A 23,272-nucleotide genomic window follows, 5' to 3' on the forward strand; every position below is an offset into this window, starting at 1 on the left:
GCGGGTCACTTTGCCTTTGCCTTTTGAGTTAAAGGCTCCAAGTCGACTAGTCGAGTGTTGGTACCGCAGGCCTGCTGGCGAGGAGTTTAAATTTGAACATGCACCGCACCTCCACCCTGCCCCTGTTGCTGTTGCCCTGTACTGTACTGAATAAAACCCCCAGGCCCCAGCGCAACGGGCAAAGCGAAAGCAGGCAGGCCACCGTACCCCACACCATAACAGCACAATCAAGTGCCCCACCACCCCACCACCACCACCACCAAACTGTGAAGCAAATCTCTTCCGGTCTTCCCCCCAACCTCATTTCCCCTTGCCCAATTCCCCTTCCTCTTCCGCGGAATTCGAATCCACCAGCAAGGAGAGGGGCCGGGAAGCACCGCCGGCCGTCCGGCCGAATCCTAAGCCCGCCCAGGCCAGCCTCTGTACCCGAATCGAATCGGGCACGATTCGGCTCGATCTGCTCCGGGCCATGGAGATGGACAGCATCGAGTGCGTGTCCTTCTCCCACGGCCTGGACGACGACGACGGCGACGACGAAGCCGTGTCCCGCCTCCCCCGCCCCCTCCTCAAGCCATCCGCCGCCGCCGCCTCCGCGGCGGTGAACCTGGTCGTCGTTTCTGCCGGCGCGGGCGGGGTAGGAGGGGCGGTCGCGGGCCCGCTCATAACGCCGTCCACCAGCGTGCACGAGCTGCTCGAGTGCCCGGTCTGCACCAACTCCATGTACCCGCCCATCCACCAGGTCCGCGCCTCCATTGCCTTCTTACTCTGAAATATCCAGAATGGCTTACATGCAATGTCAATAATTCTCCCATACTTCTCAAACATCGCTTTGCATCCTGAATTATCAGTCCAAATGCAAATTAATATAGTTCCAATCATATCGTCTTTTTTTTTTGGTAGTTGAGCTCCCCACTATATTATATCTTTATGTTTGTACTGTAAATGTTGCTATTGCGCTCCCTTACTGAGATCTAGTCCCTCTGTTCGTAAGTATAAGACGTTTTGGACATTTTCAAATAAACTACCATAGTGAGCGAATGTACACACTAAAAATAGACTCCATACATATCAAAATACATGAATCTTTAAAAAGCTAAAACATCTTATATTAATGAACGAGGGAAGCGTGGCACATACACAAGCAATTTAGACCCCTGTTTCTCTAGAAGAAAATACACAAGCAATTTGATGGCAAGTCAAACTCTGAGATCAACGAAAGCTAGCAGCCCAGGACAAAGACAAGCGTCGTCCTTATGCCTTTCATATGTGATTCCATTTGTTGCTGCACTCTGTCAACACGGTCACCACTCAGTCAGTCGTGGGTCACGACCGGTTAGCTCCTTCATAGGAAGGAGCTAATATTTCCTAGGCTGGTAAAATTGTTCACGGATTGGACCCAATCCATGCTAAAATATCTGGGACCATCCTTAAGGCGGCAATATTGCCATGCTGCTATGACGAGATGTGCTGGACTGCCAGTGGCTTTAATGCCAAATCTTTGGGATCATAGCCTCGGGGTAGTAGTTGTAAGTGGCTTGGTTGGTAACTCGTCCATTTGGGACAGCTGATAGGGAGAACATGAAGAGCGGAAGAGAGGTTGAAATTGCGACGACTCATCTTACGTACAGCCTGCTTACAGCTTAGAACTAAGTTCTGTTTAAAGGTAATGAGCCAATGGTTTGAGGAAATTTTTTGTTTCTTCAAAATTTAGTCATTTAATTAATTTGGTCTGGAAACAGCTGCCTAAAAGCAAGCTTATTAATATGATATTTTACCAGCCTGGGAAATATTAAAGTTTGATTTGTTTCTTTACATAAGACCACTCTAACTTGATGCACATATTTGATCCAAACTCAACTCATGAACTTAAACATATCTTATCACTAATTTAATTGGACTCATTCTAATTTACACCACTCCCAACTGAACTAGGGAGATCGACAGAACCTAGGACTAGGATCTGACTAGACTAATTGAATTCACCATGGATTGGGTCCAATCCGTGATCTACTCGTACTCATATTGGACTTGCTACTCATGCTTTTGCGCCCAAGCCTTGCACCTGTAATACGGAGTTCCTCGTAACAATTCCATGCTATGTTATTCCACTACATGTAATAAATGCATTTTACTCCATGAAACAATTTTCTTTTGTAGGCTCATCATTTATAAAAATTGATTTAACCTAGTGATTGTTTGTAATCAAGTTATGTTATTCTATGTTACAGTGCCAAAACGGTCATACTATTTGTTCAACCTGCAAAACCCGGGTGCACAATCGCTGCCCGACATGTCGACAAGAGCTCGGCGACATCAGGTGTTTGGCATTGGAAAAAGTCGCTGAATCACTTGAGTTACCTTGCAAATACTTCTCGCTTGGTTGCCCAGAGATCTTCCCGTACTACAGCAAACTGAAGCATGAATCGCAGTGCAATTTGAGGCCATACAACTGTCCTTATGCAGGATCTGAATGTTCTGTTGTTGGGGACATTCCTTTCCTTGTCACACATCTCAGAGATGATCATAAAGTTGACATGCATTCAGGGTGCACATTCAATCACCGTTATGTTAAATCAAACCCCAGAGAGGTCGAAAATGCAACTTGGATGTTGACTGTAAGTATCTATTTCTGTTTGAGCTGTTTTACTACCTTGTGCAGTTACAGTTTGACCTCTAGTTTTTCTTGATATATTTGATTTCCTAGTATTTTATCTGTTGTACACAAATATAATTTGTCTGGGTGGTACTTTTGCTACCCTTGGCCTCACCGGATCGCATGAACTAGAAATGTAGGACTAAAAACAACACAAGAATGAGATATCTCAATACATGAGAATTTCAGTAGTGATGTCTTTGAATGATTCACATGAAATAACGAATTAAGAGAGAGTGGATTGTGTAGAGATAATGCATGGACTTCTCAATGGAAAAAATAAAATGAGTTTGAGTTTATGTTAGTTTTTTGATGGAATTGAAGGAATTAAGAACTCCAAGTTTATTGCAAGTTTATGATCTAAATGACCCTTGTAGGAAAATACCCAAAGGATTGGACTGATGTCCTCCAAAATTTTGGTCAAATCCTACGATGCAAGGAGGCCCTTAGTGGTCTCAAACTGTTGCTTACATATTTGAATGATGTGATGACAGCAATATTACCACATCTTTTTCGCAGGTCTTCCACTGTTTCGGTCAGTACTTTTGCTTGCACTTTGAGGCCTTTCAACTTGGAATGGCACCAGTATACATGGCTTTCCTCCGATTTATGGGAGACGAAAATGATGCAAGGAGCTACACTTATAGCCTTGAGGTTGGAGGAAATGGCCGGAAGATGATATGGGAGGGCAATCCCCGCAGCATCCGCGACAGCCATAGAAAGGTTAGGGACAGCCATGATGGCCTTGTTATCCAGCGGAACATGGCTCTGTTCTTCTCAGGTGGAGAAAGGAAAGAGCTGAAACTGCGGGTCACTGGCCGCATCTGGAGGGAACAGCAGAATTCTGACACGGGTGCCTGCATCCCAAATCTTTTCAGCTGAACTGAATAATCAGCGAGATGGAATTGATACAGGTGTACATCGAGTTATCAGATGCACGTGTGCCCTCGTTTTTTTTTTGTTATTTGTGCTTGCCGTCTTTATTGTTATGCCATGACGCCATTGTGGCCTGCCTGTAAATTATTCAGGCTGATCATGGAAAAATGAGTGGAGCTTGTATGTTGTGACTATTGCTCATAAATCACATGATAGTCATATTTCTCAATTGCATTCTGTATCTTGTGTCCCCTTGAGATGGAAGCTACTAATATCTTGTTTAACACTATGTAGCATGGACTTTTATATACATCGAAATTCTTGTTATTTTCTAGAACATTTTTGCAGTATCCTTGTACTCGTTAAGTGTAGGCAGGAGTACCAAACAAATCCAGCCATCGGTAGGCAAGGGCAACTTTGGCATTTTGGGCAATTTTTTTTTTTTTGACATTTGCCAAGGGCAGTATGGACTTTGCATGGGCCCTTCTGATCGAGCGGCCCTGTCCTCCGCCGCACTTGCGCGTCTGCTTCACAGCACCCGGCGTGTTCCTTCGGCCTGCAGCAAGGAACACCGAAGGGTCTTCCTTCAGCTTGCAGCAAGGAACAGATGCTGGACATGCGTGATATTTCGTACCCGGCGGCATGCCCCTTCTTAGTTCACCTTCTAATGAGCTGCGTCTTGTCACGCGATGTTTGGGCAACCTGTCTGCATTGGTGGGACAAGCTACACTAGATACCGCAACCAAATACCTGCAGGTTGCAAGAGATGCTTGGAGGGCTGGGAGCAGATCGTGACTTCTGGATAGGTGTGACACTCATCTGTTGGTGCCTATGGCATCATCGGAATGACGTGGTCTTCGAGGGTGTGACCCCTCCAAAGTCGCGGTGATTTCAAGAATCTACGACGATGCCGAGTTGTGGCGAGCTGCTTGGTTGTTCAGAGGCGTTCTCGTATCAGTGGATAAGTGGAGATGCTGCGAGTAGTTCCATAGTGTGTGTGCTGCCTTTCTCCGAGGTAGCGTGGAGTTGCATCTCTTTGGGGCATGTGCCATAAACGTGTTGTACAATGGCTTTCTGGTATTTCTTCTATAAAACTATGAAACAGATAGGTCTTTTCATGATGTATCGTTGAAAAAACCCTGCAATGTCACCTCGCAGTTTCACCCCGTAGGCTATTGTCTGCTTTTTCATCGAGAGAAAGTGAGAGGTTTTGGCAGCTATTGAGGAGTCAAAATAACCTCGTTTTTTTCAAAATGGGTATCCCGTCAGAATAACATCATGCACAGCACAGAAGGCAATGCATCATGCATGATGTTACAGCTCGTTATCCCAACATTTCCATCCTCCTTGCACAGTTGATTGGGATCAGTCATGAGCTTCTTTTGTCCCCTTCCCTACGCAAAACAGAAGAGAACAATCAAATTTGGAAAGCGACGAGAAAATTGGAGATTTTTTGTTGTTGATTTTAACCTCTGTTTTTGCGGCGATGTTTTCAAATTTAACTTGTACTCCACGAATATTATAGAAGTAGTAGCATATATACACACATTCAGGAATGCCGGCCCAATTCTTTTCTGCTGCTCTTATCGCCCAAACCGAACAACATGCGTCACCCAACAACAATATGTATTATATCAAATTTGCTAGTTCTTAGCTAGTTGAGAACTAAGTTCGTGCTCAATTAGGTCCTACACCATTTGTTTTACTTCGTGATTTGTGCTAGTTATCAGTTGCAACATGAATTGCAATTGAAATTTAATGATATATAAACTAGTTCCCAGTCGACTGAGAAACTAGTCACACCCATATAATATACGCGCGCTTGATAAGTGCACAATCCCACGTTGACAATTTCGTATCCAACAGTACAGCTCATCGTAGTTCTGGACATCTTGGGTAGAGAAACCAAGCCTAAGAGTACAAGCAATTCTCCTCCTCATGTTGGTTTCTTAATACGATATATATGGTTGCATCCAGCTAACCAGTCTAGCTAGATACAATTGATAACTACTACTACTAGTATACTGTAAAATGCAGACGTATCAGCTAGAGCTCTTATCGGCCAAACCAAATACTCGCGTAATATATACACGCGTTTGACAGGTACATGCCGAAGTTGACAATTTTGTATCCAACAGTACAACTCATCGTAGTTCTGGACGTCTTGGGGGAGAGAAGCCAAGCCTAAGCGTACAAGCAATTCTCGTCCTCATGGTTGCTTTCTTAATACATATACTCCAGCTAACCAGCCTATAGCTAGATACAGTTGTTAACTACTACTGTAGTAAAGACCGATCTATATATAATCACATCAACGTCATTTCTCTGTTGCATAGTGACAAGAGACAATGGAGGAACTTGTTGCATGCAAGTCAACTTTTGCCCAGCCCTGTCTGTTGTCGCCACTACAATATTTTGCGCCGCAACGTGACATCGATTCCTTTTGCTGCTGTGTGCACGCGCATAAATATACCTTTTGCTTCTTCTTCTTCTAGCTCCTTCTTCCCATTGCACCTGCCAAAAGCTTGGAGCTAGGCCTGGAAGATACTGCCCACACTCTCCCTCTTCTCCTCGGCCACTTCTTTGATCTCTGACGGTGGATCGAAGAAAGCATATTGCGTCGTTTCCCAGGTGAGCTTGTGCCTTGGTTTCCCTGTTTCTGAGTATGCTTCTTTGGCTGATCTGTTTTCTGATGGATTCCTTTTCCTGAAAATTATTTTTTGGTTTATTACTAGTTTTGTGTTGATACCAATGTCTTTGCCCTTTTGTCTTAGGTGCCTTTTTTCATCGCTTTCTGCGAAAAGACGGTTGCTAACTACAAGAAAAGAGTTGGGTTTGCTAAGTCTTGTGAGTTGGTCTCTATGGGCTGTGCATCATCAAAGCAATTCAAGCGAGCTCCACCGCATGAGGATGCTGCTGTTCTGGCCAAGGAGACCACATGTATGTTCCCCGAGACCTTGGTGATTTAATTCAGTACAAGAATGAACCTATATGTTTCCCTGTCGTTCAATTGCTGATTACTCCCCGCATGCAGTTTCTCTGAATGAAGTGGAGGCCCTGTATGAGCTGTTTAAAAAGATTAGCTATTCCATATTTAAGGATGGACTTATTCACAAGGTATGTACATCTTGCATATTGTCTGATTTTAATACGTGGTTCTGAAAACTCTAATCAGTGTCTGACATTTTCTTGAGCAGGAGGAGTTCCAACTTGCTCTCTTCAGGAACAGCAACCGGAAGAACCTTTTCGCCGATCGGGTTAGTCTATAACTGTAGATCTGTGTTCTAAGATTAGGCAAATGTATATAGTATAAGATGAACTGTAATATGCTTATATGAGTGACACAGTTTTTGACTAATGCAGATATTTGATCTGTTTGACCTGAAGCGCAATGGTGTGATTGAATTTGAGGAGTTCGTTCGGTCTCTCCACATTTTTCACCCGGATACACCTACAGCCGAGAAGATTGCATGTAAGGAGATATCCCCTTTTCTCTCCTGATGATTTCTGTGTGAATGTTTTACAAAAGGTTTAATTTCCATAAACTATGGAGACAAGTGAATTGGTAGTAGCCTTCTGTATATCTTCAGGAGGTCTTATGTTTATATACTGCTTCTCCTATTGATATCTGAAGGAATCCCTTGTAGTTGCATTCAGACTATATGACCTGCGAGGCACCGGCAGCATTGAACGTGAAGAGGTTGGCATATTTTATATACTGAATTATTCTTCACAGAAGTAAACATATTTTGTCAGTGAGAGTACTCACTGAAACTGATAATTAATGCAGTTGAAGGAAATGGTGCTTGCCATCCTGAACGAATCGGACCTGCTTCTCTCTGATGATGCTGTTGAACAAATTGTAGACCAGGTACACCACATCAAGATGAAATGTTGCGGCGAATGAAAGAAGCATTAACACTAGGCACATGCTAACTTATATATTCTGTCAGACATTCAAGCAGGCAGACCTAAACAGCGACGGCAAAATAGACCCCGAAGAATGGAAATCGTTTGCAAGTAAATATCCGGCCTTGCTGAAGAACATGACTCTCCCATACTTAAAGTAAGTACTACCTCTACATTTCCAGCCACGGAAAACATGCTTGAGAACATGAATCTTGACTGACATCTGAACGTGCTGTGATGCAGGGACATAACCCTGTCATTCCCCAGCTTTGTTCTCTACTCTGGAACTGGCGATGAGGAGTTATAGCAGCAAGAGACTCTGACCTCTCAAGCCTCAGGGAGACAGCAACCTAATAAGCTTCTCTCATGCGGCTTATGCTTTCCTTTCGCCTTCACTGTAAAACTTTGTAGATTATGCAAACACAGTTTTGTAGCGGAAACTACAATAGCAGAATATGCACTGAGAAATGGAACACAACTTTTTTGCCACCGAACAGGTTCGTCACTGCAAAAGTTGTGTATGCAGTATCTAACAATTTGTCCATATAGATTCTCCACAGTGAATTTACAGGCTAACATACTTGCATTTAACCTGAGCCACTGAACTTCGTGACTTTCAAGATATACATTCCGCTGTGCCGACTCACAAGATTTGTGTGTCAATACGAAAACACAGAAGTTGAGCAAATAACTGCAAAGAAGCTTCAGGTAGGTTCTACTTCTTCAGTTTCACCATCTCCTGCAAGTCCACTGGATAGCACATCTTGGTGTGCTCACCAGACCACACATTTTCGGCCAGGATCCGGTTCACAGTCTCTGTAGGGTGGAATTCATCCCACCACACATGGCTTGACGCATCGCTGCACGCCATCTGTGGAAGAACACATATGAATAGGCCGCCATACTTGCCCAGCCCACAGCAAGCATCAGTGGTGGTCAGAAAGCCTGCATGTTGCAATTCCATCAAAACTGAAGCCTTTTGCAATGATAGCACACAATATAAATACAGCACTAATGATGCATTTGCTCACCATAGCGGTCACGGTTCTCTAGAATGTCCACTGATCCCTCGAATGTATCACAGTAACTGATAATGGAATCTGGGTACTGGCGGATGAACTCACTGGACATGTATCTCAGGCCGTAGTTGAACTCGATCACAACGTTGTTGATGTAGTCGATGCATTCCCCATTTTGGCTGCCGTAATCCGAAAGGAAGTGAGGTGCACAGCCAACAGGAGGAAGGCCCATCAGGACGATCTTGCGAACGTTGATATTGTACAGGTTCTGTATAAACAATAATCATCAGAAGGGGGCAGGAGATACACAAGTAAACAGTTACTTTTGACATCAAAAGTTGGGTGATCTGACAAGAACCATATATAGAACTAAATAGTAACAAATGCAAAATTCAATTAGTTTGCTAGGGTATTACAAAAAATAAAATGAAGCAAACAATTCTAACTTACATCAGCATATGCATGAGATAATGTAATGAGATTAATGGAAATTTCTGCATTCGAGTGTTGGAGAATACAACAAACTACATGTATGTGCAAATTCAATCACCATGCATCACATGTTCTTCTTAAGATCAGATACGGGGGATAAATATCCTCAAGAAATTAAATAAGGGAGATAAATTAGGCACAGACAATCAAGTTATCCACGTATCCATGACGCATGAACCGAGCAGCATGCTGTTACATGGCCGGGTCATAGACAGTTGAACACAAGTGAGATAAGTGTGCCATGTGTTCCACATTTGAGCAAAGTACCACAGACTTGAACTTCCAAAATGAGGGCACCACAAACCACAAACAACTTCAAAAGTTAAGTACAGCCTGAGCATTTCAGTTACTCAAACACATCATTCAGTTTAAACAGTACAAAATGCAACCTACAAACACCATTATAACTCACTGCAGGTTTGGGATAATTGGCCCAATCATTTGAATTTCATAATTTATGAAAAATGCCACAAATAACATCAGCCTGAAACACGTAGCATCTGTAGTACCTATGCATTGTACAAGCAATACCCATAAATTTGATAGTAAGAACTATTCATAGGTAAATCAAAAGTGAAGGAACTGATGTTCCAGAACTGCAAATCAACAAGGATACAGCAATATTCATTCATTTAAATCGATTTCTTGCATTAACTTCCCCAGACAGCAAATTTTCTTGTCTGTCCAGAACTCAAGATTAAGTCAGTAAATTTTGTCCAAAATGCAACTCATAGTTACAGAGATCCCTACGGCTTAACTACGCATGGTGCAACTCCAGCAAGTGAAACCCCAACATTATGGGACTTACGAGACAATACACATCACACTGGTAATCAAAAAGAAGGTGAGCAATCGTATAATATAATAAACTGGGGAGCAAGCAGCAGACCTTGATTTCCTGCCTCACTGAATTAACAAGAAGCTGATTGAACTCCCATGGGAGGTAATGCATCTGGACGCCGGAGACATTGCGCAGGTAGTAGTGGATGAAGTCGTTGCTCCCGATGGACAGAAAGAAGACGGACCTCTTGAACAGGTCCACTGTGGCTGCCTCCCCAAGAGCCAGTGCCAGCTGCTCATATGTGTCCTCAACCTGCTGCACCTGCTGGGTGAGCGACACATGCATCCCCTACAAGAAGCGCAGCCAAGAATCCCACCTGATTAGCATCATATATACTGAAAGTGAACAAACCACAAACTGACGGCCCAAACAGATTTATCCGTCAGCAACACCACGAAGATTATTGTAAGATTGATATTGGGAGGAGGACAGACCAGCTCGGAACCACTGCTGGAGAGAATGCCGGCTGCCGCGGACGCATAGTTGACGCCTTGGATCATTCCATCAATGTTGGTGAGGCCAACGCTGCCGACGCCCATCCGCATGCTCTGCTCGAGGTAGGGAGGCACGAAGGGGAGCCCCAGCTTCTCCGCTGCAGTAAATCCGAAGGCATCAGAGACACGAAATCAAAATCAGCGAGCAAAACTAAATTCATCAATCAGGGTGAACCACGATCGAAGAAGTAGTAAACCCACGAGATTTGAGATGCCAAGAGCTGGCTGAAACCCGCATCTGCAAGGGCACGCAGAATCAAGGAACCCGCGCGCACGACGAGATATATTCGGTAAACGATTCGAGAACCAACCATCTGCATCCCCCAACGAGCAACGAAAGGGAATCAAAAGGAGCGTGACGCGAGCAACCTACCGAGGTAGTCGACGGGGATGCGGCCGTTGGAGAAGCGTCCGGTGGGGCGGTGGGTGTCGAAGTCCCGGCCGTAGGGCTCGCGGTCAGCGCGGGCGAGCGTGCCGAGGTAGTTGTTGGTGCCGACGTCGGCCGTGGAGTCGCCGATGACGAAGAGCGCCGGGACGAGCGGGGTCGGGGCCGCAGATGGGGAAGAGGACCGGGAAGGCGAGGCGGCTGCGGAGCATGGGAGAGCGGAGAGGAGGAGGAGGAGGCACAGGAGGAGAGCGAGGAGAGGCGCCATTTCCGGTGAGCTCGGTGGCCGGTTGGCGCGCTCTGGGTTGGAAAAGCGTGGGGTTGGGGGAAATCGATCGGGTTTATGGAAGGGCTTGGACTTGGGTCTGCCTGCAAGACTCGAGTCGGTTTGGTTGGCTCTCCATCCACGACTTTCTAGCACTTGGGTGGAGAAGAGATGGCTAGATCGTCCGGAAAATCAAAATCAAAATGGAGATCGAGCTCTAGCTCTTTATTTTAAAAATTATTTTTGAAGTTTTTTAAAAAATTCTGCATGTAGCTAATGATATATACTACAAGTATGCAGAATATCAATATGAAATACTTTATATTTTACACTATAAAAATGAAAAAATATGGATATGGATATAGTGCACATTTTCTAACTACAGAATCTGTCACAATTTTATTTTTGTGTAGCATTGAATATAAAGAGTTTTGCACTGCGATTTTACATGCTTATAATATCCATCATTGACTAAATGGGGTCATGATATTTTGAAAATTTGTATTGTGTCCTAAAAAGGTTCCAACTAGTATCCTCAAAAAATTCTAGCCAGAAATCTCTCATTCTCTGTTTTCCGTTAAGCCGAGAGTTGTCGTACTTATTGGTAGGAAAACCATGAGTGCAAGAGATAAGAGTTGGCCTAAGTACCGATCAAAAAATGCTGAGCACCCGACTCATGTGTTGATTCGCATGCCTCTCTGTTAGGTTTGGAACTTCATAGTAGGATGTGTAAAACACATTTTAGTCGGTTAGGGTTTCTCAACTAGAGTCGTTCTAATATATGTCTGGAATATACAAGTGGAGTTGGCTTGTAACCTCCAAGCTTGGACCTTTTTTCTTTCGGAACTGGAGGTACGTTAAACCTCTAGCATCTGCATCAAAATGATGCACACAACCTTGTATGTTATATTATTCAATAGAGTCTTACAAAGAAAATACAATTATCAGCCCTGAGACACCTCACTGGCGACAGCTTCCACAACACCTACAAAATTAATGAAGATGGTGGCTATGTCGAGGCGTGCTTGAACATAGAGGGAGGTTCTTGTGACATTGGTATTTTGTGTGTGTGAACCTCTCCCACGAAGAAGCACAATTGCTACAATATCTGAACTTTTGTGTTTGTGGACGTTGTACATTCTCCCTTGCTCCTGCAATTTACTTTTCAACAATTTTCTATTTGTAGAATTTCATGTTAGGGTGCTTGTACGCAGCTTGTATAGTGAAATTGTTAAACTTTAATTAAGAATACATTCTCGTGTTAACCCTTGTAGACAATAGACTTGATCCTTCAAGTGGTATAATTGCAACTTATCTTTTTTGCTTGGCTTTCCTCCTAAGGAGAAGTTATCTTGTCTAGTGAAGGGTACCACCATGAAGGACTCTGCTTTGATGGTTGAAATTAAACTAGTTGGAAAACATAAGATAATATTAAATAATATTGCTTTTAGCCCTCGATGTTTGAATGTTATTGTAAATGGGATACGATAAGGATCCCATCAAGCCTACCACCATGGAGCTGAAGGATGTTCACTTCAGCCTCAACCTCGCGATCTCCTATTCAATGCTTTGTGTTCCGAGTAGTTCACTCAAATCAGTCGCATCAATGATGCCACATCCATTTAGTGCACTTTTCAAAAGATTCATTGATGCACTTCTTACATCTAGGAATTAATCCAAGATTGCCATAATGATGGGGCAACTCAAGAAGTTTGTGATGATGGATGATGAGTTTCTTATAGAGATATGTACTCAAGGATGAGTCTTATCACCAATTATAATTGTGAGTCTTGGAAGCACTAAAATGACCAACCATTTCAACTTCAAGAAACTCCTTCCTATTGTCGAATCCATGCATGACATTGTGTGCACTTTTCTCCAATGAACGCCAACCACAAGAACCGCAAGTTGACTATGGTTGTGAGAAGAGTTACACTCTTGAGATGGGATTCCCACTCCTTCCTGTTGTCGAATCCATGCATGACATTGTGTGCACTTTTCTCCAATGAACGCCAACCACAAGGACCGCAAGTTGACTATGGTTGTGAGAAGAGTTACACTCTTGAGATGGGATTCAGGACATGCGCCCCTTCCTCACACCCAAAGAGCTATGTCATGTTGAACACCACACATGTTGCCCCAAATATATCAAGGAAGGACGATTATGATACCCACAAGTACTTTAAGAGGTAATGCATGTTCCAAATGCGAAAATGATGAGTGTCGTACATTGGGGGATACTACCTAAGCCGTTTATTATCCCAAGTTATATATGTCACGTATATAACCTTTTATGCACTTTTAGTAGCTACTTTACTACGACACAAGGTATTAATGTTTTAGGTAACTTATACTTATAAAACTGGTGTGTTTTATTGGGGCACCGAGTGGAATGAAATGACATGGTTAAATTTCACTATAATGGGTTGGCTTTGTTCCTATGTTTGGTTAGAGGCCAAGAGATGGAATGTAATGGGTTGGTAGAAGTTACTACATCTTTTGCTAACTATTTGAATGTTCCTAAAAAGAGATTTAAAGTTTATGTTGAACCTCCTAAAAATTCTCCATATGTTGCTAAAGTTGAGAAGCAGGTTAATCAGGTATCATATGTCATAATCGAAGAAATATGTGGAAACTCCTCCATATCCAAGCAGAGTGAAGGAAAATTTACTCACCACTGTTGCAAACAAGAGTGCTAGAAGATGTCATGAACCATATGAATAAATTGATATGAAGCATCAAATTTAGGCCACTAAGGAATTCAATGAAGAAACTCATTGTGATGTCTATTTATGTGAAGATTCCCCTAAAGTAATTCAAGGTAATACCACTAAATTTGGTAAACCCATTATATCATGTGCTATTGGAACTTCATGCCATCACGGTCTTTGTGATATTGGAGAAAGTATAAGTGTTATACCATATTCTCTATATCTTAAAATTAAGCCTGACATTGATCCCATACACATGGAAGAGATATGTATAACTATTCAACTTGCTAATAAAGATTATATTTGTCCTCTAGGTATGGTTAGAGATGTTCAAGTATTAGTAGAAAAGATTAAATACCCCGCTGATTTTATTGTACTTGGTTGCTCCCAAGATCAATCTTGAGGAAGTCGTTTATTGGTGCTGACTCGGTTGACTGACGATTAGCGGTTAATAAGCAAATCGGCTGATTAATCGGCCGATAAATGAGTTAATTGGAAGATAAATGAGTTGATCAGATAATTGGTGACCCACCGAGTAGCGATTAATCGGCCGATTAATCGCTGAATCGACCGATTTTTTCAATCCAAGATGCATTTTGTCCTATTATATTTGGTAGACCTTTCTTACATACTGTGGGTGCTGAAATTAGTTTACCAAAATAGAGATTATTCATTACATGTGTTGGTGAAAGATTATAATTTAAATTTTCAAAGTTTACTGATAAGCATTTAGAAAAAGAAAAAATCTAAAAAGATATAGTGGAAACTTTTGCTTTTGTGGAGGTCACTTCATCGGACGCGGAGGAATGATATGTACTTAATCAACAGGAGCCATTTAGTAATGAAGAAAGAGAAGCATTAGAATAAATATTTTCTCAACAACCACCACAATTACAATTGCATATTCCATGAGATAATCTAGGAGAATTACCACCACCAAAAGGGGATCCTAGCTTTGAATTGAAACCTTTGCCTGAAGATATGAAATAAACATTCCTTGATGAGTAGAAAATATATCCTGTAATTATTAGCGCTAACCTTTTAGGTATTGCGTGCTCATAGGCCAGCTATTGGCTATTCACTTGATGATTTGAAAGGTATAAGTCCCGCTTTATGCATGCATACGATTAACTTGGAACAAGATGCAAAGCCCGTTGTTGATTACCAACGTCGTCTTCATCCAAAAATGAAAGAAGTGGTAAGGAAAGAGGTAATTAAACTCATTGAAGCAAGTATTATTTATCATATAGATGATAGTAAATGGGTAGGTCCAGTTCATTGTGTACCTAAAAAAGGTGGAATCTTTGTGGTTCCAAATGATGAAAATGAACTTGTAGCTCAGCTTACTGTTACTGGTTATAGAATGTGCATTGATTTTATAAAGCTTAATAAAGCTACTCGTAAAGATCATTATTATCATTTGCCGTTCATTGATCAAATGCTAGAAATATTATCTAAACATTCACATTTTTGCTATCTAGATGGTTATTCTGGTTTCTTTCAAATTCCAATGCACAAAGATGATCAAGTAAAGACTACTTTTACTTGTGAACAACTTGCGAACATTAATGTATCAAATGCAAGAACAACTTCTCCATGGTTTGCTGAGTATGCTAATTTTATTGATGGGAAAGTTATACCACCTCATTTTAGTTATCAACAAAGAAAGAAATTCTTCTATGATCTTAGACAATATTTCTTGGATGATCCAATTCTTTATAAGAAGAGCATATATGATATTATTAGACGTTGTTTACCTGAGTTTGAACAACAAAACATTATAAAAGATTGTCATGATAGTCCTTATGAAGGACATCACGCATGAGACCGCACAACTGCAAAGGTATTACAATTTGGTTTTTATTGGCCTACTTTATTTAACGATTGTGCTACCTATGTTAAAGCTTTTAATAAATGTCAACGAATGGGAAACATTGGTAAGACAAATCAAATGCCTATGAATTATTCACTGCCTCTTGATCCATTTGATGTATATAAGGATTTGACTTTATGAGACTATTCTCGGCCTCAACAACAAAGTATACTCATATTTTGGTTGCATTAGACTATGTTACAAAGTGGGTGGAGGTAATTCCCACATAGAGTGCTGACTATGCTACAACAATGAAAATGCTTAAGGACATCATCTTTCCCAGGTTTGGAGTACCTAGATTTTTAATTACTGATGGTGCTTCTCATTTTATACATGGAGTCTTTAGGAAAACTTTAGCTAAATATTGTGTTAATCATAGAGTAGTATCTCCATATCACCCACAAACTAGTGTTCAAGTTGAACTAAGTAATAGGGAAATAAAACTCATATTAGAAAAGATACATAATAGAGCTAGATCCGATTTGCCAACTAAATCAATGATGCTATATGGGCTTATAGAACTGCTTATAAAAATCCTATGGGTATGTCTTTATAGAATAGTCTATGGAAAAGCATGTCACGTCCCTATAGAACTAGAACATAAAGCTAGATGGGTTCTTAAACAACTCAACTTTGATTTTAAAACTGCGGGAGAGAAAATAATCCTAGACTTAAACTTACTAGATGAATGGAGAAATGAAGCTTATGAAAGTGCTAGATTATTTAAAGAAAAAGCTAAAATTTGGCATGAAAAAAGATAAAGAGGAAGGAATTCAAAATAGAAGACCAAGTATTATTGATCAACTCTAGTTTCAAGTTCTCTGTAGGAAAACTATCATCGAAGTGGCAAGGTCCATTAGTTGTGCAGGAGGTTTATCATTCTGGAGCCATCCGTCTTCATGGAGATCACAAAGGTAAACCTCATGTTGTTAATAGAGAATGTCTTAAGCATTATATTGCAGGTGAAAAGTTCATTGGTAAGGTGGAGGGAGTTAAATCTCTAGAGTCCAGAAGCTATAATTGCAAAGAATTATCCCCCGCGTACATCGAAACCAATAAAAGTTGAGATCGGGTACGTAGCGATATCAAAATCTCTTCATATTTTAGGATAGTTATTATTTTGGAAATAAGAGCGTATTGATGGCGTGTATTCATCGTATCCGGACACACTGTTGGGGAACCCCAAGAGGAAGGTGTGATGAGCACAAAAGCAAGTTTTCCCTCAGTACGAAACCAAGGTTTAATCAACCAGTAGGAGAAAGGCGTGACTTCTGAACGTGTTGCTGACTGACTAGTGGCAGGGCGTACTGCCGGTGTCAGCAACAACATGGAACCTGCACACAACACAACCAAAGTACTTTTCCCAACTTACAGTAATGTTGTCAATCTCACCGGTTTGCTAAACACAAAGGATTAGACGTATCGAATGGAAGGAGATGTTTGCAGAAAGTAAACAGAACAAGATTGCAGTTGGATTTATCAGTAAAATACGAAGGACCGGGGTCCACAGTTCACTAGAGGTGTGTCTCCATAAAGAAATAACATGTTGGGTAAACAAATTACAACTGGGCAATTGACAAAATATCGACCATACATGACAAGATGATTACTATAATATTTGTTATTGGGCATTACAACATAATACATAGACCGTAATCCAACTGCGTCTATGACTAATAATCCACCTTCAGGTTAGCGTCCGCACCCCTTCCAATATAAAGTTGCAAGCAATAGACTATCGCATTAAGCAATGTATGTAAAGTAAACAATAGAATTACCCTTGGATAAAACATTTTTGTTTTCTCCCTAGTAGCAACAACACATCTACAACCTTAGAAGTTATAAAGTCACTCTCCCAGGAAACTAGAGGCATGAACCTACTATCGAGCATAAATACCCCCTCTTGGAGTCATAAGTGTCCACTTGGCCAGAGTTTCTACTAGCAACGGAGAGCATGCAAGATCACAAATAACATATGGCATGAATATATAATCAATCTCAACATATTCAACATTCATCGGATCCCAGAAAACCAAACATAGAGGATTACATAACGATGATCTTGATCATGTAGGGCAGCTCACAAGATCGATACATGAAGCACAAAGTGGAGAAGAAAACCATCTAGCTACTCCTATGGACCCATAGTCCAGGGATGAACTACTCACACATCACTTCGGAGGCGGTCATGGCGATGCAGATGCCTCCAGCGATGATTTCCCCCTCCGGCAGGGTGCCGAGAAGAGCTTCAGAACCCCCCGAGATGGGTTCGGCGATGGTGGTCGCGACGGAACTTTTCGTGGATGGAGGCTCGGGTATCCAGGGTTTCCCCGAGAAGATGTATAAATAGGTGGAGGATTTAGGTCGGTGGGGTGCCTAGTGGGCCCAAACCTACCCTAGGCGTGGGCCAGGTCCAGGCCGCGCCTCTCCATCCCCCCTCCGGACTTCGTCTTCGTTTCGATAAAATATTGACTTTGGATTTTGCTTCGTCCAATTCCGAGAATATTTCCTGTACAACTTTCCTGAAATAAAAAAATAGCAGAAAACTGGAAACTGGCACTGTGGCATCTTGTTAATAGGTTAGTACCGGAAATCATGTAAAAGTGCAACGAAGTGTAAAAAAACATATATGAATTGGTGTAAAACAAGCATGGAGCATCAAAAGTTATAGATACGTTTGAGACGTATCAGCATCCCCAAGATTAACTCCTGCTCATCCTCGATTAGGTAAGTGATAACAAAATAATTTTTGAGGTGACATGAAGCGAACACAATCTTGAGCTGGGATCTAAGTACTCTAACATAGGCATGTGCAGTTACCCAGCATACCACTTCATGGTGTAGTATGCAAGTCATTGGCATAACACAAGTGAAATACCATTCCACTCATATTACATCCCTCAGAGTGGTACAAAATAAACATATGCGAGTCCAAGGCATGTCTATAGAAGGATACACGGACTGTTTACAGAAGATCACATAGCCTCCTACTTTACAGTGAGGTAAAACTTCAAATAAAGCTTCAAAAGAACGACTCGTAGACTAACTTATTGCTATCTCTATCTTAAGAGCTACTTGGCTTGCTATAGATCTCTAGCTACTTAGGTGCTAGGATTAGAGAAATGGTTCCCTTCTATTACTAATCTAGGTTTCCACTCTAGCTGATGCAGAAGCTGACTCCCTTGACTTCCTTGATTGGATTCTCCATCTTGTTGCACTTAACTCCTTTGTCTTCGAGTTCCACGGTAGTTTCTCCTTCGGTGACTTTGATCTAAGAAGGGGGCTCAAATGGGAGGAAATGAGTACAAGCGTACTCATAAAGTTCATTATAGGAACTAGGTGTATCATGCACTAGCTACAACCACAGACCAGAGAGGCATAGACGAATGCAAGTTTTTGTAATCATTTCTTCAAAAGGTTTATTTTATTTTGAAAACTATGCCCGTCAGTCTTCACGGGTTAACCAGAACTTCATGGAGTTCCTTTCCTGCCGCGTTCGTAGTTCCCTTCCCAGAATAGGGAGTGACAAGCCACAATTTGATACACTCTGCGAGAGGTGCGTTACTTTTCACATAAGAGAACTTATCCTTGTTGCCAAGCGGGTGATATCTTTCCCGTCCACACTTCCTTGGTGTGAGGCCAGGTGTAAGAACAAATCCAACCACTGCCTTCTCTACGACCCCGCATACCCACCCTTTTGTATGTCTGTCTTGTCCTGTATCTATAGGTAGACCGACCTAAGCATTTGTTCTCCCCTTAACCATTAAGCTAGACCGATCCGAACAATTTACATGTCCTGTCTTGTACACTATAGATAGACCGACCCAGACAACCCTTACAATCCCTCATAGGCCTTTAACAAGTCTGCCCTCTCCTTTATCTATTGGTAGACCATTCCGGACCAAAGTCCTCAACTTTACCAAATAGATAGACCGATCCAGGCAACCCTCACTACAAGAAAAGTTCTGATAGACAACGTCTCAAAATCGTCCGCTAAGGGGTATTTTTCGTCGCCTATGTGCCTAACCCGACGATATGGGTTCTGTTGTCGAAACTGCGTCAGGCAAAGTCCTACGACGATTTTTTCGGTCCGTCGCGCTTGGGCGCCCTTCCGCCACGGAAAATCGGACCGTTGCGAAGTGTTTCGGGAGCCCGTTGATCGCTCGACGTCATGCAAGCCGACACGTGGCGTACGCCGTTAACCGGCGGCTAACGGCGTTAACCGCTGAAACCCCGTGGTAGATGGTAGGCCCACACGAGGCCTGCCACATCTTAAGCGGGCCGGGCCAGCTGACTTAGTTTGACCGGTCAACTATATAACTGGGCTGGTCCATTAGTTACGTGGGCCGGGCCTAACCTCTAAGGTTGACTGGTCAAAAGATTAATGGGCCGGCCCACTAAGCATGTGGGCCGGGCCGAATGCACTCGTTTGACCGGTCAACATGCAAAAGGGTCGGCCCACAAAACATGTGGGACCCACTTTCATGTTATCGGGCCGGCCCATTTACCATGTGGGGTCCACCTTAAAGCAAGTGGGCCGGCCCAAGAAGTTATTGGGCCGGCCCAATTAGCATGTGGGTCCCACTTTCCTGCTATCGGACCGGCCCATTTAGTATGTGGGGTCCACATTAGATCAAATGGGCCGGCCCACCAAGCCAGTGGGCCAGGCCAAAAGCACAGGTGGGTCCCACTTTCCTCTTAATGGGCCGGCCCATTTAGTATGTGGGGTCCACCATATAGCAAGTGGGCCGGCCCAACAAGATAGTGGGCCGGGCCAAAAACACGAGTGGGTCCCACTTTCCGGTTAAAGGGCCGACCCATTTAGTATGTGGGGTCCACCATATAGCATGTGGGCCGGCCCAACACGCTAGTGGGCCGGGCCAAAAACACAAGTGGGTCCCTCTTTCCTCTTAAAGGGCCGGCCCATTTAGTATGTGGGGTCCACCATATAGCAAGTGGGCCGGCCCAACACGCTAGTGGGCCGGGCCAAAAACGCAGGTGGGTCCCACTTTCCTCTTAAAGGGCCGGCCCATTTAGTATGTGGGGTCCACCTTGTAGCAAGTGAGCCGGCCCAACAAGACAGTGGGCCGGGCCAAAAGCACAGGTGGGTCCCACTTTCCTGTTAACGGGCCGGCCCAGTAAGTAAGTGAGCCGGCCCAAAATGAAAGTGGGTCCCACACTACTGTTAATGGGCCGGCCCAATATGTTATAGGGCCCTGGTTGTTTGACTAGTCAACTTGCATTAAATTTCATGAGCCTAAAATCTGATATCAATGATACACACAATTACATACATAAATAAAATAAATAGGAAAATTACAAGGCAATTAATGTGCCCAAATAAAAAAAATTACATAGAATCATTGAGGACTTCTATTAGCATCATCAATAACACGTTGACATTTGGCAATCGCCTTGATTGAATCTTGTGTACTCGTTGGTCAACATATCGCCTACGTGACCTTAAATCAGCAATACCATGTCTTTTATAAAGTACGGCCTTGAGATGTTCATTGTTTGATGAAAAGAATGGTCTAGGTTGACGGCTATGAGAGGATGCATCGAACAAAGATCGTAACTTTTTGTGGGCCTCTCTTCTAATGAAGATTGCTTCATCGGAACTCGCATTCGATAATAATGCAAAAAGAGTTAAACGATGAACTATGCAAACATGTATTAAGCATTGTCGATATGAGATAGTCACAAGTACTAAGCGCGGACTTACATTATATCGTTGCATAGGCTCACGCCGAACCTTTTTTGCGCTCTATCTTCTACTAAGGACTTCTTCATTACAACTCGCATTCTAGTAATATGGCAAACATAGTTACAACATTGAACTATTCAAACATTTATTATGCAATGTAGATATAAGATAATAACAAGTTGCATAAATAAGACAATGTATGGAACTTGTACTAAGCAGACTTACATCATAATGTTGCACAAGGTCGCTTTGGCGACTATCTTCTAATGATGACTGCTTCACTAAAACCGCATTCCGGTAATATTGCAAAAATAGTTACAACAATTAACTATTCAAACATGTATTACGCGAGTGTAGAGATCGGATAACGAAGCATGTAGCAGTAACATACCGGCTCGCTGCAGGTCCTTCTCTTGCGTGCACTAGTCATGGTCGACATGCCCGTCATTTTAGGTTCAGCCACAAGTGAAATGCTAATCCTCCTGCTCCATTGTCCTTAATCCGTGTTTAGATATCACATTTAAGACCAAGTCAGCTCGGTTTCAAATAAAAAAAAACTTGAGCTGCCAAATGAATAAGCCAATATTTACCGGATATCGATTAAAACCAACTAGATGTTGCTTTGCATGAGATACGAATTTCGGACATTCGGATTTAGAGTAGGGTAATGCCAAGGTTTTCCACATAAAGTAAACCGGCATTAAGAATGACCAAATGTCGAGTTCAAATCACCTTCGCAGCTTGCTCCAAGACAAGCATATCAAATAGGCGTAAACATAGTAAAGCATGGATGGCATTGCTATGGCAGGGTTCCAAGTGTTTATCTCTTGCATAAGGAACAATGCATATAGGTTATAGATAATAACGGAAGTAAACTACCAAAGTTACCAACCAAGAACTCAGATTCCAACCTTTCCTAGCGTCCCCGCTAATGTTGGATATTCTAATAAGTGGTTCGCATGATCAATCCCTAGGAAAAATAACATTGACAAGTTAGTCTACGATAATACAAAGACGAGACATGCACGCAGCAATAACTATACAAGCCGTGCGACAGAGCATTCATGGAAAAAAATAGCTATAAGCTAAAGACGAGGTATAAGAGCAAGCGGATTGGAAACGCACATAGCATGATTATAAAAGCAATGAAAAGAATAGCAGTACACGAGAAAACAGACTAGCGGCTAGCGGTGAGCTAATAACGTGGTATAAGAACAACCAGATTGGAAATGCCCATAGCATGACTATAAAAGAAATAGCATGCGAGTACAAAAACAAGTTGGCAGCAAATGAATGGGTCCCCTATAAATATGTGGATGCACACGAGTGTCGATAGAATGAACAGGATGGTAGCGAACGGATAATGCTTTGGTACTGTACAATATTTAAACGAACTTCATGCGAAGTAACACATCAAGAAATTTAATGGCATATGAGATCTGCAAATAACTACACAAAACATGGCTAAAGAAACACCGCGATCTAACGGGCCGGCGTACTAACCAAGCTGCGGCGGGGTGGACGGGGGCGGCAACTTGCATTCCAGCAGCGGCGAACGCGGGAGACGATGAGTCGACCCTGTTTCGAGAGAAGCGGGCGTTAGTGAAGCAGATCTAGTTGGCCGGCAAGGGATTCGGTGAAGTTGATACAGCCGGCTGCGCCGAGGTAGTCGGTGGAATAGATCGGCTTCGTGGAGGGGGGGCGCGGTGAAGTAGACACGGTTCCGTTGGAGAGGATCCGGTGCGTCGACGAGGAAAGGCGTTGATTTCTACGCCGTGGATGAGGTCGGCGGTGAAGCAGATCCGTCGGTGGCAAGGTCGGCGGTGAAGCGGATCCGTCGGTGGCGAGGTCGGCGGTGAAGCAGCATCCGTCGGTGGCGAGGGCGGCGGGGGAGTGGATCAGGTGGGTGGACAGCCAACACGATCAAGGCTACGTTGTGGAGGAGTATGCCGGCGGCGAAGCAGATCTAGTACTGTAGAGAGTCAGAGCTTTGGCGTGTGAGAGTATTTTTGAGCTAATGGGGCGAATGGTTGGTGGGTGGGTGTGC

General features: G+C 42.8%; 4 protein-coding genes across 4 annotated transcripts in view; 3 read left to right on the forward strand and 1 right to left on the reverse strand.

The window, feature by feature from the left end:
• Positions 1 to 222: 222 nt before the first annotated feature.
• Positions 223 to 3,770, forward strand: LOC124692840 (E3 ubiquitin-protein ligase SINAT5-like). The gene is made up of 3 exons (XM_047226282.1): positions 223 to 739; positions 2,229 to 2,615; positions 3,173 to 3,770. Exons 1-3 carry the CDS (start codon positions 470 to 472, stop codon positions 3,533 to 3,535), a joined length of 1,020 nt encoding a protein of 339 aa, XP_047082238.1. The 5' UTR covers positions 223 to 469; the 3' UTR covers positions 3,536 to 3,770.
• Positions 3,771 to 6,048: 2,278 nt separating this feature from the next.
• On the forward strand, positions 6,049 to 7,929 carry LOC124692841 (calcineurin B-like protein 7). The gene is made up of 9 exons (XM_047226283.1): positions 6,049 to 6,160; positions 6,304 to 6,469; positions 6,564 to 6,646; positions 6,727 to 6,786; positions 6,893 to 7,001; positions 7,177 to 7,229; positions 7,320 to 7,400; positions 7,483 to 7,595; positions 7,682 to 7,929. The coding sequence occupies exons 2-9, from the start codon at positions 6,391 to 6,393 to the stop codon at positions 7,743 to 7,745; spliced, it is 642 nt and encodes a 213-aa protein (XP_047082239.1). The 5' UTR covers positions 6,049 to 6,160; positions 6,304 to 6,390; the 3' UTR covers positions 7,746 to 7,929.
• LOC124690470 (GDSL esterase/lipase 7-like) lies at positions 7,913 to 12,073 on the reverse strand. The gene is made up of 6 exons (XM_047223856.1): positions 12,010 to 12,073; positions 10,658 to 10,969; positions 10,225 to 10,382; positions 9,839 to 10,078; positions 8,470 to 8,725; positions 7,913 to 8,383 (listed from the first exon to the last, which is right to left on the reverse strand). The coding sequence occupies exons 1-6, from the start codon at positions 12,071 to 12,073 to the stop codon at positions 8,154 to 8,156; spliced, it is 1,260 nt and encodes a 419-aa protein (XP_047079812.1). The 3' UTR covers positions 7,913 to 8,153.
• A 1,323-nt stretch (positions 12,074 to 13,396) lies between these two features.
• Positions 13,397 to 23,272, forward strand: part of LOC124690471 (GDSL esterase/lipase 7-like) — a 13,980-nt gene continuing 4,104 nt past the window's right edge. The window contains exons 1-2 of the mRNA XM_047223857.1: positions 13,397 to 13,534; positions 14,691 to 14,742. Of these exons, the coding sequence (XP_047079813.1) occupies positions 13,397 to 13,534; positions 14,691 to 14,742 (190 nt within the window). The remainder of the gene's footprint in view (positions 13,535 to 14,690; positions 14,743 to 23,272) is intronic.

The sequence above is a fragment of the Lolium rigidum genome, chromosome 2, assembly GCF_022539505.1.
Source record: "Lolium rigidum isolate FL_2022 chromosome 2, APGP_CSIRO_Lrig_0.1, whole genome shotgun sequence".
Classification (NCBI taxonomy): Eukaryota; Viridiplantae; Streptophyta; class Magnoliopsida; order Poales; family Poaceae; genus Lolium; species Lolium rigidum.

Coding starts and splice junctions, on each gene's coding strand:
- LOC124692840 (XM_047226282.1), top strand. CDS start 470: ATGGAGATGGACAGCATCGAGTGCGTGTCCTTCTCCCACGGCCTGGAC. Junction 740..2,228: donor TGTACCCGCCCATCCACCAG/GTCCGCGCCTCC, acceptor TCTATGTTACAG/TGCCAAAACGGTCATACTAT. Junction 2,616..3,172: donor ATGCAACTTGGATGTTGACT/GTAAGTATCTAT, acceptor TCTTTTTCGCAG/GTCTTCCACTGTTTCGGTCA.
- LOC124692841 (XM_047226283.1), top strand. CDS start 6,391: ATGGGCTGTGCATCATCAAAGCAATTCAAGCGAGCTCCACCGCATGAG. Junction 6,787..6,892: donor AGAACCTTTTCGCCGATCGG/GTTAGTCTATAA, acceptor TGACTAATGCAG/ATATTTGATCTGTTTGACCT. Junction 7,230..7,319: donor GCAGCATTGAACGTGAAGAG/GTTGGCATATTT, acceptor TAATTAATGCAG/TTGAAGGAAATGGTGCTTGC.
- LOC124690470 (XM_047223856.1), bottom strand. CDS start 12,073: ATGTACAACGTCCACAAACACAAAAGTTCAGATATTGTAGCAATTGTG. Junction 10,970..12,009: donor TGTGCTTCTTCGTGGGAGAG/GTTCACACACAC, acceptor TTTCCAACCCAG/AGCGCGCCAACCGGCCACCG. Junction 8,384..8,469: donor AGAGAACCGTGACCGCTATG/GTGAGCAAATGC, acceptor TGCAACATGCAG/GCTTTCTGACCACCACTGAT.